The 13,616-nt window shown below is 32.4% G+C and overlaps 1 protein-coding gene across 3 annotated transcripts in view; it reads right to left on the bottom strand.

Annotated features, from left to right (window-relative positions):
* The window catches only part of LOC139523685 (neural cell adhesion molecule 2-like), a 35,305-nt gene extending 23,155 nt beyond the window's left edge, over positions 1 to 12,150 (bottom strand). For 2 of the 3 annotated variants that reach the window (XM_071317896.1, XM_071317894.1), the window contains exons 1-3: positions 11,987 to 12,150; positions 9,524 to 9,575; positions 2,003 to 2,347 (exon numbers count right to left, since the gene is read on the bottom strand). In XM_071317896.1, coding sequence (XP_071173997.1) covers positions 2,003 to 2,347; positions 9,524 to 9,569 — 391 coding nt within the window. In that variant the 5' untranslated portion in view covers positions 9,570 to 9,575; positions 11,987 to 12,150. Of the gene's footprint in view, positions 1 to 2,002; positions 2,348 to 9,523; positions 9,576 to 10,479; positions 10,554 to 11,986 lie in introns of all 3 variants that reach the window. The other variant, XM_071317895.1, reaches the window with a different exon arrangement.
* Between the last annotated feature and the right edge of the window lie 1,466 nt (positions 12,151 to 13,616).

Raw genomic sequence — 13,616 nt, forward strand, 5'->3', positions numbered from 1 at the left:
GAAGGAAATTTAATCGAGAAGACATATAAAAATCAGTAAATAATCTAATTTTGTTAATTACACGGACAAATTTACAGCAAAATAAACTGTCTGTCAAAACGGAACAATATTATGATCAATATATGAGAAAACCCAGTTTTAAAAGTACATAGTGTTTACAAAACAACAAAAGTGAGATTGCTCCCCGACATTTCAAGGCCATCAAAAATGTTAACAAACATGATTTTTCAGAAATTCGAATAAAATAAACTACTTTTCTCCGAAAAAGGGCATTCATAGTAATTTTGTAAAAACATAATCTGAAACTTTGTAAAATAGAAATATTTACACAAAATTGATATTTCAAATAGTGAAAGATCACTTACCGCTTTTTGAAGATCGTGAAATGGATCGTGAAAGATCTGATGCTACGAACACGTTCACATTATAATGTCACACAGACTTGGTAAATAATACCAATATCAGTCTATTTGTCAGTCTTTCATAAGTTTGTTATAAATACTTATTTACGATTGTTTTAAATTATTTTGTATTGATAACTTTGAATTCTCATTTTTATGCACATTATATGTATAAAGCAAATATTCTCAATAAATTTAAGCATTAAAGTCATTAATATTTTCAGAAAGTGAGAAGAACAAGAAATAACAACTATGGCATTTTGTCATTTAATTTCAGTATACCAACTACTCAATATACTAATACATTATGCCTCTTATTTGAACTTACATCTAAAAATTGACAATAAGGGTCGGTTGAAAACAAAAACTTTACCATGTCTACGACAGAAGAGAAGATTTCAGCTTCCTAATTGTGAACTTTTCATTTCTATGTAGCAACTTTCCAGCAGTGCCTGTATACGGAGTATATATCTCACAATTGATACGATATTCCCGGGCTTGCATTTCCTATCATAGAGGACAAAGAAACTCTTAAACCAAGAGTTCCAAAGGACGAAGTTGAAATCATCCCTTCGTAAATTTTACGGACGCCATCACGATTTGGTTTACCGTTATGGAATAACCGTTTCACAGATGATATCGGATATGTTCCTTATGTCTTAACTACAATACCCTTCCCTTTTCACGAATATGACCTAGCGATAAGACAATTTACCGGATTTGTAATAACATGACTGTTGCCCAAAATGTTGGTTATCGCTCAATCTCAAATTGTTTAAGAAAAATGCTTTCAGATTTTGGTTGATGGTTGACTTTTTTTATTTAAACGTTGCATACCTATATTATTGGCATTAAAGTGGCGGTCTGCCTGAATTGTATTAGACCGATTCTCAAGAGGTTTTTTTCACACTGATTAAGACACATTTCTAATGATTTTTTTTAACTTAAATTTGTTTTGCGTTTTGAAAATTCAGAGATTTTTTCACAGATTCTGAGGTAGAATTTACCTTTAATTAAATTCACGATCGTCTCGCAATGCCTGACTACCGCATTGTACCGTTAGATATTCTTTCACGGTCTCTTCTCTCGATAAACCGAATGACAACCGTGAGTATACTCACGTTGATCACTGAAAAGTCATTTTAATGTCGATCATTATTTTTGCACTAAGTTGAAATATTTTTGAACAAAAGACCATGAACATTCAAAAATTACAAAATTAAGTGTATTGAGATTGAAAAAATTATTGACATAAGGAGGCATATGTGAATGGAACTGTTACTGGTCAAAAACTTTGTCGGTGCTCGTGTGTACTTCTTTCTAATGTTTATGGTGATATTTTTTAAATATGGTGGCCTTACCCTTTTTGTGCTCTGTGTACTGCTGTTTGTCTTTTCGACGTTTTTTTGTTTTTTGCTATGAGATTGACAGTTTATTTTAGACCAGTGAGTTTGCATTTTAGTTTGATATGTTTCGAATCTGAATTAAAAGGAATCTAATAAATAATAAAATGAATGTGTCTTTGAGTTGCTTTTCAATTGACATATACAGAATATTAATCTCTTTTCAGTTTTTTTAAAAGTCTTGGCTTTATAACATACCAGCGGGTCTCAATGTTGTACTGTTCATATCCCCATTAACATCACAGTAAAACGTTTCATCAGTTATTGGCGTTGTAAACGGTTTATAAGTCAATTTCACGGTATTATTGATATAGTCACAACAGGATTTATCCCTAAAATGGCAACGTCTAAACTTGTGTCGTCTATGAAAGAACAGTCCCATGTTGTTGGAACATTTGACGCTGCCTATAATACTCGAGTTTCTACCAAATGTAACAATATTCACATTTTCAATGGATTCGTCTAATTTGCAAATAAGTTTAATGTCAACAAATGCAGAAATATAGTTCGGAGAGGCTGATAATGTGACACACACAATGTGTTCTGAAATCAAAAATATGAAGGAAAAAAATATTTAGGTTAATATGAAATAATAAACAAAATCATGCAAAACCACTAGAAATTAAAATTACTCGTATGTCATACCTGACTATCATACCACATAGTAAGCTATAAAAGGCCCCGAAATGACAATGTTAAACAATTCAAACGAGAAAACTAACGGCCTGATTTATGTACACAAAAAAAAAAACAAAAAAAAAACAAATATCTAACACAGAAACAAACGGCAACCACTTAATTACAGGCTCCTGACTCGGGACAGGCACAAACACAGAGAATGTGGGCGGGTTGAACATGATAGTGGGATCCCAACCCTTGAGTCAAAAAAAAATCATTTGTCTTTCGTCTCATATTCGTGTGAAAAAAGTGTTTGTACCATTCGACCGTACGGCATATAGTTGTTAATTTCTGATTCATTTATTCTGTGGAGGGTTGTCTCATTGGCAATTATACCACATCTTCTAATTTCTATACTACAAATACTTCTGGACTAAAAGAAAATAAGGACAGTCAAACAGAAAACAGCCCTTCAAAACAGGTTTAAAACTATCTTGATGTTCATAAAAACTAACTTTGAAAACTAAATTAGTCATCAGCTGTCTAATAATGAATTTCATTGCACAAATACTTTCATTTATGAAAAATAATCAGGGACAAAAATACGGAATACCAGGTTTTGTTGGGTTTAATGTTGCTTAGTTTAAAGTTTTCTATGTGGACTGCTGTGTGTCTTCTCGTCGGTTTTCGTTTTTGGTTATGACTGTGTCAGGTGGTTTTCGACCTTTGAGTTTAATTGTTCCTTTGGTATCTGTTGTCTCCCTTTTATGATTTCCCCCTCATTGCATAAGTACAGACACGTATTGTACATTGAAGAATTTGCGTACAGTTAAACATAAATAGTAACATTATTTTGATGCAAAGAACAATTATGAGAGTTAATAAGATCTGCACTAACTTGTAGAAAAATCATGTAGCAGTCATATGTACTCGTGTATGGCCGAGTATGGATCGAAGAGTGGTCGAATGTGTTCGCAATAAGACCGGGTATTGGTCCAGTTGGTCTGGGATAAGAAAATTATAGACGCCGCAGTGATCATGTAGCGATCGGGCATTAATCGAGTTTACATGGACTCCATATCAAACAGGTTGGCGTTACTCGGGAAATAATCGGATATTAGTCGAGCAAAGGTCTAGTTGATCGAGTATTGATCGGTAAAATATTTGTAATCCGACCAAACGCGATCTCTAAACGATCTTTTCCCAATAAATTCGAGCTTTACTCGACGAGTTATCGATCTCTTCTTGAGTGACTTGCTTCTCGATCCTTACTCGAATATTTTTGACATGTCAAAAACTCTCGGGTAGAAAGTCAGATAGATGATTACCAAGGTAGACCATCCCGAGCATTCTTGTCAGTTGAGTCAGACCAGTCTTCCGATGGCTTAATCTGTCTTAATAGAGATTGGTCGAGTTGGTCTGATCGGCTGTTTGAACCTACTTTAAGTTAGGTTCACACTGCCGATCAGACCAACTCGATTAATCTCGATCAAGATAAATGAAGCGATCGGGAGACTGGTCTGTCTCAATCGACAAGAATGTTCGGGGCGGTCTACCTTCAGGGGCGGATCCAGCAATTTAAAAAAGGGGGGTTCCCAACCAAGAGTAAAGGGGGGTTCCAACTATATGCTCCCATTCAAATGCATTGATCGGCCAAAAAAGGGGGGTTCCAACCGCCGGACCCCCCCCCCCTGGATCCGCCAATGACCTTGGTCATCATCGAGTTATAGAGAGTTATTAAAGAGTTATCTTTCTCAAGATTTCAGCATTTACAATAGTTTCTCCCTAAGCGATCGTACTTGTTAGCATGTTATGCAAAAGAAAACAATGTTGAAAATTTAGTGAAAAAATCTTAAAACTAAGTACATTTTAAAAGCTATATCGAAATGAAAATAGTGTCAATGGTGTCAATGGTGTACCCTTATAAAAATCTATTTTTTGAAAGATTTCCTGAACTTTGAGTTATGAAATATATTGATTGTAGAAACATGCACCAGGAACAACATATAAAATAGAGGAATGGAGCACTTATTTTGTAACTAATTCTTAAAATACATCAGTCCTGTAAATCGTTGGTGTTACTGTCAATGGTATAGTAACACCACTGAATATATTATTACAATCAGCTTTTTTTGTGTTTCTTTTAATGTTTAACAAGCGAAACATCATATTATTTATGAAAAGCAATACTTTTTAACAATGTTTTAACAATATAATGTTTTAATAAATGTTTTACGTATACAAAGTTTTCACAAACTAGTGTATGCTGGTAACAACAATGATACTATTTAGAAACACTATTCTCATTCTTAGTTATTGATGTTATGTTATATAATTTGAGTTTTTTCAGCCTAAGAGTTATTTTTTCTTTTTTTACTTTTTGCGCAGTGTTCTTTGTCTTGTGATCAGTACTTCATAAAAGTAAAATTTGAAATGTGGTGTCAATGGCGATACTTTTGTGTCATTGGGCTTTCTTATGGGTCAGTAGTGATACTATATAAAAATACAATAATTTAATTTTTTTATTAACAAATGAAAGGGTTTTCATATCTTATACGGAGGATAGGTATTATCTAATCATTCTGTCTTCAACATGTTACATATATTCAGTTTAAGGGTATGTTTTAATATAAATAAAACGACAATAATTAGGACAGCCAACTTTTTTCAACAATTTATTCTGAAATTTATGTTTAAAAAGAATTTACAACTATATGAATAAAGTAGTAATTTAAACCTTAACAACAAATTGGAATAGTTGTTTGCTATTTAACAATATTATTAAGTACCTGAATGCATGTTTTAAATTGGTAACATCATTGACACGATTCTATCAAAGGATGACCTAAATTTCAAATTGTTAATTGGAAGGAACTTCGCATTTTCCCCATTGCATATTTCCTAACATAGTTGCTACCATACTATAGAATAGTTAGATAGAGGGACATATTTAAATGTTTTAAACAATGAATTATTTTCCAAAATATACCCTCATCGAAATTCACATGGTTTTTGTTTATAATGACCCAGATACCAAATAAACGATCAAGCTCAAAGGTCAAACCGACACAGCCGTAGCGAAGAACGAAAGCCGACGAGAAAACAAACAGAAGTCTACATAACACAACTTAAAAAACTAAAAACTTAGCAACACGAAACCCCATAAAACTTGGGATTATCGGAGGTGTTTCGGAAAGGAAATAGATTCTGCATTTTAACCCAAGAGTATTTTTTAAATATGAAAGTAATTGTGCATTAAAATTCATTATTAGGCAGCTAATGACTTATAATGTAGCCTTCAAAGCCAGTAAAAACATCAATACTATAGTTTAGCTGTTTGATGGGCTGTTTTTGTATAACTATCCGTATTTTCCCTATGTTCAAAATTTTTTTTTTGTAGTATAAGAATAAGAAGTTGGGTATAAATGCCAATGAGACAACTCTCGACAGGACACTAAATGATACAGAAATTAACAACTATATGTCACCGTACGGTCGAATGCTAACAAACACTTTTTCCATACGCTTTTTGGTATAATTTTATTAAAAAATATGAGACGAAAGCCAAATTATTTTTTATTTGAATTCGTGATAGTTATATGTAAAGAGTTTCAGAAAAGGAATCCTTAAGGAGATTGAATTCAAGATCTATTTTTGGCCAAATTTTGTGAAACTATGTGACATCTTTATCCCCCTTTCACAATATTATTAGTAAAAAAAGGACAGATTGTTGCAATTGCCATGGATACACCAAAACGAAATATCTTGAACCATTCAACTACTGGTATCAGATATATGGAAAATACTGATTACATACATATGCACATATATGACACAAACAATAGGCTTAATTTGTAAGAAAGCAAAGAAAAGGGGATGGTAATATTTATGCATATAAGATTGCTATCTAACATCCGTACTAACATAGTGACAAATTTCATTTGGAAGAAAAGACCAGTAAAGCTCCCATTACAAATCAGCGTCCTACTTTACTTTCAGAAAGTTCTTATAACCATAGGGGTACTCTTTGTTCAGCTCCTGCAAGTCTCTCATACTTATGATTTTGCCATTTGATTAGGGACTTTTCGTTTTAAATTTTCCTCGGAGTTCAGTATTTTTGTGATTACTATTTATACTGCCCACACAGTGGTCAGCTTTTCAGCCACTGCATTATCTAGATTTTTCGACACCCATTGCTGTCTAGCCTTTTTTGGCTTTCTCTACGCTCTCTTCAAACTCCGTCACAGCTTTTTACCTGTATATCTAGGCTCTAACCACCTTGCCAAACAATCCAACTGCTGTATTTCCATGTAGATATTTTAATTTATAATTTTACTCAGACCTACTGTGAACTACTGAATTTAACCATATAAATTGAGATCGTGTTCATTCGACACAGATAATGCCCAAGCTTGCATATAACGTTATAGAGAATCATTACTCAAATTCGCACTTGATCTGTGTTTTATGGGTATTGCGTTTCATAAAATTTAGTTAAGGCAAAATGAAATTAGAGAACGGAAACTAATCTTTGGACGTACGTAAACGTACTTACGGACGGAGAAGGGTAATTCTTAATGCCTTCTCCGCTGCAGGGGGATGATATACAAAACTAGAGGCTCTAAAGAGCCTGTGTCGCTCACCTTGGTCTATGTGAATATTAAACAATAAACACAGATGGATTTATGACAAAATTGTGTTTTGGTGATGGTGATGTGTTTGTAGATCTTACTTTACTAAACATTCTTGCTGCTTACAATTATCTCTATCTATAACAGTACTTTCTGTGGAAAATGTTATTGAAAATCTTCAAATTTTAAGAAAATTGTTAAAAATTGACTATGAAGGGCAATAACTCCTTAGGGGGTCAATTGACTATTTTGGTCATACTGACTTATTTTTAGTTCTTACTTTGAAGTACATTACTGCTGTTTACAGTTTATCTCTATCTATAATAATATTCAAGATAATAACAAAAACACAGCAAAATTTCCTCAAAATTACCAATTCAGGGGCAGCAACCTAACAACCGATTATCCGATTCATCTGTAAATTCTAGGGCAGATAGATCGTGACCTGATCAACAATTCTACTTCCTGTCAGATTTGCTCTAAATGCTTTGGTTTTTGAGTTATAAGCCAAAAACTGCATTTTACCCCCATGTTCTATTTTTAGCCATGGCGACCATCTTGGTATGTTGGCCGAGTTACCGGACACATTTTTTTTAACTAGATACCCCAATGATGATTATGGCTAAGTTTGGTTAAATTTGGCCCAGTAGTTTCAGAGGAGAAGATTTTTCTAAAAGATCACTAAGATTTACGAAAAATGGTTAAAAATTGACTATAAAGGGCAATAACTCCTAAAGTGGTCAACTGACTATTTTGGTCATGTTGACTTATTTGTAGATCTTACTTTGCTGAACATTATTGCTGTTTACAGTTTATCTCTATCTATAATAATATTCTAGATAATAACCAAAAACAGCAAAATTTCCTTAAAATTACTGTTTCAGGGGCAGCAACCCAACAACGGAATGTCTGATTCATCTGAAAATTTCAGGGCAGATAGATCTTGACCTGATGAACAATATTTCCTAGTCAGATTTGCTCTAAATGCTTTGGGTTTTGAGTTATAAGCCAAAACTGCATTTTACCACTATGTTCTATTTTTAGCCATGACGGCCATCTTGGTTGGTTGGGCGGGTCACCGGACACATTTTTTAAACTAGATACCCCAATATTCATTATGGCCAAGTTTGGTTAAATTTTGCCCAGTAGTTTCAGAGGAGAAGATTTTTCTAAAAGATTGCTAAGATTTACGAAAAATGGTTAAAAATTGACTATAAAGGGCAATAACTCCTAAAGTGGTCAACTGACCATTTTGGTCATGTTGACTTATTTGTAGATCTTACTTTGCTGAACATTATTGCTGTTACAGTTTATCTCTATTTATAATAATATTCAAGATAATAACCAAAAACAGCAAAATTTCCTTAAAATTACCATTTCAGGGGCAGCAACCCAACAACGAAATGTCCGAATCATCTGAAAATTTCAGGGCAGATAGATCTTGACCTGATGAACAATATTAATCCGTCAGATTTGCTCTAAATGCTTTGGTTTTAGAGTTATAAGCCAAAAACTGCATTTTACCCCTATGTTCTATTTTTAGCCATGGCGGCCATCTTGGTTGGTTGGCCGGGTCACCGGACACATTTTTTAAACAAGATACCCCAATGATCATTATGGCCAAGTTTGGTTAAATTTGGCCCAGCAGTTTCAGAGGAGAAGATTTTTGTAAAAGTTAACGCAGGACGACGACGGACGACGACGGACGCCAAGTGATGAGAAAAGCTCACTTGGCCTTTCGGCCAGGTGAGCTAAAAATCGTATGTTTTTATACTGAAATAGTACATACCCGGTCAATGCCCGACTATCCCTACGACCCTTATATGATCAAGTCGTTGTGGTCTTGCAGAGATCAGGCTGAGATCGAGTATAGTTGATTTGATCTAGCGAGTCGAGTAAAGATCGTGTAGAAATCGTGAACTGGTCGGAATAATCGAATTGTATTCAATAAGTGGTCGGGTTTGAGTAGTGATGGAGTCGTGAATGGTCGGGTTAAGGTCGTGTACAGTCGAGTAGAAGTCGTAAACAGGCCCGATCAAGAATGTGGTCACGCTCGGTCGTGGAAATGTGAACAATCGGAATCACCGAGTTGATCTGATCGGCAGTGTGAACCTAGCTTGACGACTTTGATGCCCTCAACACGATCGTGATACGACCTTATTGCGATCTACACAATCACAATACGGTCGTAACATTTGCATTTTTTTCACAGATCGTAGTGCGACCGCGGTATTAAATATATGATGTAAAAAAGGACAAAATCTAACAAGGTTCACTCACACAGTTTACAGTTTATTTGAAAAAAAACGAAATAGGGCACTATTAAACGTTCGTTTCAAATAATTTAAAAAAAAGTGTAAACAGTTTACATAAATAAAACGATTTTTATGTCTGCAGACTACTAACGATTGTTTTCATCACAATAATTCACATTTTATAAAAAATATTACGAAAAATCACATAGACTTACCTTGTAATATGTAAATAGTCAATACTTTCAACAAAAGGCAATGCATCTTTTCCTTTGCGAAAACGACAAAGATAGTATCATTAATATTTGATAAAATGTATAACATAACAATGTGATATATATCAAGTTACATTGTAAATATAGAACATATATATCATATTGCTGAAGTACTTACCTTATACAGTTTACACTTAATAATAGTATACTAACATTCATTTACATAATTTAAACTTAGTCTAGTTTAAACTAGCTTCGTATAATTCGTGTTGCAAATTAGCAGGACAAGTAAGATTTTTAATTGCTTCCTGAAGTGGAACGTACTATGGAAACAAAACAAACAGCATCTTGTTATTTTACTCGTTCAAAGCACAGAACTAAATTATTACCCATTTTCTTATTAGATAAAAAAGTAAACACAAATATTAAAGTGAATGCAATAACCATTGACTGCCTGTTTTACCTATGAGTTGAATTCAGAAAGTTTTTAATACCTTTTGGAATATAAATATTAAGACTAAAGTATTATTCCTAACGTATTATCAAAATAATTTTCGATGCATCTTACATATTTAACAAATTGTTATTTTTATTTAACATGTTTAGCGCAATATATTGCGGGTAAAGATATTTCTAAATACTCCATATCTAACATGACTAACAATTAATAATATCACTTGTACCATGTTGCTTCAGAAGCGCTTTTCTGAATCTACATTAACAGGAAAGTTGAAACCTATAAAAATCGAATGCAAATGATTTATAAACACTTGAATAAAGAAGGAATTATATGACAAAAGAGACATACAAATAATAGCCACCATTTTATGTCTACATTAACTGATGAAATATGACCCTAGTACGTATATAAGTTATCTTAAAATTTATCAACATCCATAATAATTGAATTGTACAAGAAAAGATTCATTTGAAAATGACCAATCGGTTTGATAAATTACCTCTGATCTGGAACATAAACACTAATAACCAAACATACAGGACACAGTTTGGAACTAGTTGAAGGTTGACACATCTTTAAAAGAAAAAAAAACAGAGGGGGCACACAAAAACATCGTTTTAATAGGAAAAAAGAAAAAGACGACACAATAAACAAGCATATTTCTAATAACTGAAAACTTACAATATAGCAAAACAAACCCCATAAAAAAGTCCTGAATAGTTATATGCATTACATATATGCCACTGAACATTAAAAGAAAACATGTCAATCACTGATATGAACAACATGAACAGTTACACAGTATTTAAAGAACATATATTTTTATATGAAACAAAACAATGAAAATGAATTAAATGTTTGATTTTTTTCTTTTAAAATAAATGATAAAAAAAACAACAGAATAAAACTAAAGAAATGTGAGGGAAGACCTCATCAAATATAGTTTTGGAAAGCATTAAAACGACAGTAGTGTCTAATAAGGCTAAAGCATCTGTATCGGGGAATATATAAACCAAGTTGGTTTGAATATTTGTACATTTACGGAGTCACGAGGGTACAAAAAGTTCAAACATTTTTTTTTCATTACACATTTTATTTATTACTTCATAAGTTTGTACTTTTATCATATGGTACAAATAAAAATTTAAATAAACCTAATTCGTTTTGGCCACAGATGACTTTTAAAATGTATAGTATTATATCATTGAAAAAATTATCTCCATTTGTTGCAAAAGTGCCATTTTTTTGGCATTAAAATTGAGATATCTTTTTTAACTCGTCGGTGACCTACATTTTTTTATTTTTTTTTCAAAGAAACTGTTCTTAAACTAAAGTATTTTAAAATTTAAACGATTTCTGTAATTTAGTTCTTTTTCTATTTCGATATAACCTCTATTTCTCCTAATAGTTTAACAGAAAAAAAAGTATCTTTGCACAAATGTTTGCCTCTTTCAAAGGCATGGTGACCCCATTTTTTCATTTTATTTTTCTATTAGGTATATGATAAAATTCATTTATAGAAAAACATTGCTAAATGATATGTTCTTTTTTATACCCCCTTAACAAACATAATCAAGCATTTTTCAAAGAAAAGCATAAAAATTAAATTTAACACTAAAATGCGATGTATTTGAATGATATCCATCGGGCGAACCGTCCAATCAGGGTGCAATCGAAACAGTGGTTTAAAAATATATATATAAATATACAAGGCCTGTGTCATTTGAATATAACTCATTATTCCCTTTTGTATTATAATAATTGAAATGCCAAATCAAAAATTGAAATTCTTAAAAACAAGAAGAAAAAAGGCACCTAATACATCTTCAGGAATCATTTCTTTTGCTTAACAATCGCAATTTTTCAAATATTTTAACTATAAATTGTAAATACATTAGTAAGACATTCAATCATGAATTAATAGTAACGTACTATAAATTTTGTAAACAAGTGCAAGAAGTTTTGTTATTTTCAAAATTAAACTGAAATTGTCAATCAATACTCACCTAATTAATAATACCTTTTCCTACAAGATCACTCATCATTAATCTGACTAAAAAAACATGCGATCTCGGCACTGTTTAAAATGTTAAATAAAAAACTTCTAGTGTAAAATGTTTTCTTTATATGACGACAAGACACAGAACAAGACATACAGCTATATCACGAAGTGTAAAATCTTCCGGTTTGTATTAAAAGTGCTTTATGAATTTTATGTTTACATTAAGTACCATTATAAGTGCCTGACGAAGTGGACAGCCTTAAACATGTTAAACGAATGTTATAGTCGTTCTATTATTTCCTGGTGTAATTAAGACAACAAGTGTCGAGAGATATGGCGCGTGTGATATAATTTCTACTTAAGTCTACGGGGTTAGATTGTGACCTACCGAATTAAACTTTTTATCTTTATTTGTGACATGTTTACCTATATATTGTGTCTGTTTGTTTTGTTCAAGCATCATTATCAATATTATTAAATTTGACGCTACTGTCGTACAAGTGAGAGGTTTAGCGCTATAAAACCAGGTTCAATCCACCGTTTCTACATTTAAAAACGCCTGTACCAAGTTAGGAATATGACAGTTGTTGTCCATTCGTTTGAAGTGTTTTGTCATTTGATTTTTCCATTTGATTAGGGACTTTCCAATTGAATTTTCCTCGGAGTTCAGTATTTCTGTGATTTTACTTTTTCGTTGACATTGACCGAGATTCTACAAACCGATGGTATCCAACCACAAACATGAAAGAGCTTTAAAATAAAGTAGGTCTGGCATGCTTCTGTCACTTGAACCATAGTTCATCATTATGTGTTCAGGGTATACTTATTATTTGGTGCAAACTTGCCCCTTCTAATCTAACTCTTTATAAACAAATACCAAATAAATCGGTAATTTGGTTTATTTTAAAGATATACCTTCACCAGCATCAATCAAAAGAAATTGTGAAAGCACGGATCAGGAGCTTCATGAACAAAATAAAAGATACTCATTATTCATTCTACAATGTATCTCATCCTTTTCCGAAACGGTATCTTGCTATGCACGAATTAACAAATCTACCGAGTGAAATGTCACAATCGATACATTCACAAAAGGTTATTCTATAATATAATGTTTTATGTGTTTTCAAGATGCAATATATGTGTTGGTTAGTGCTCAATCAAAGATGGCAACCCAAAAGAACAGAAGTTGGAAGAAAATGTTGAATATAAACAAGACTGACATAATGCATCATGTGTGCTACATGGAGCAGAAACTGATTACCCTTCCGGAGTACACAAGTTTGCCTCTGCGTTAGATAAAGTGCATGTTGCACAATTATTAAGTAGTAATGTGTTGATTTTTTCATAGTTTCTTTTGTCTTTTACAGTGCATTCTCAATCGAATTTCGAATTATAAATTTTGAAATTACCTTTTCAAAGTGCCTCAAACGAGGTTGACCTAGATGTAATTTTATATTCTATTTTTTTTGACAAAAACAATTTTTGTTTATCTTTTAAAATAAAAAAGTTAAAAATCCGAATTTTGAGCAAATATACAAAATTTTGACCTCATTTTACTCAAAAAGTACCACATGAAGTTATCTTTTTTATTACATATTTGATTTAATCTGGTAAAAAAATAGTCTATATGG

This window comes from Mytilus edulis, chromosome 5 (genome assembly GCF_963676685.1).
Source record: "Mytilus edulis chromosome 5, xbMytEdul2.2, whole genome shotgun sequence".
NCBI classification, from domain to species: Eukaryota; Metazoa; Mollusca; class Bivalvia; order Mytilida; family Mytilidae; genus Mytilus; species Mytilus edulis.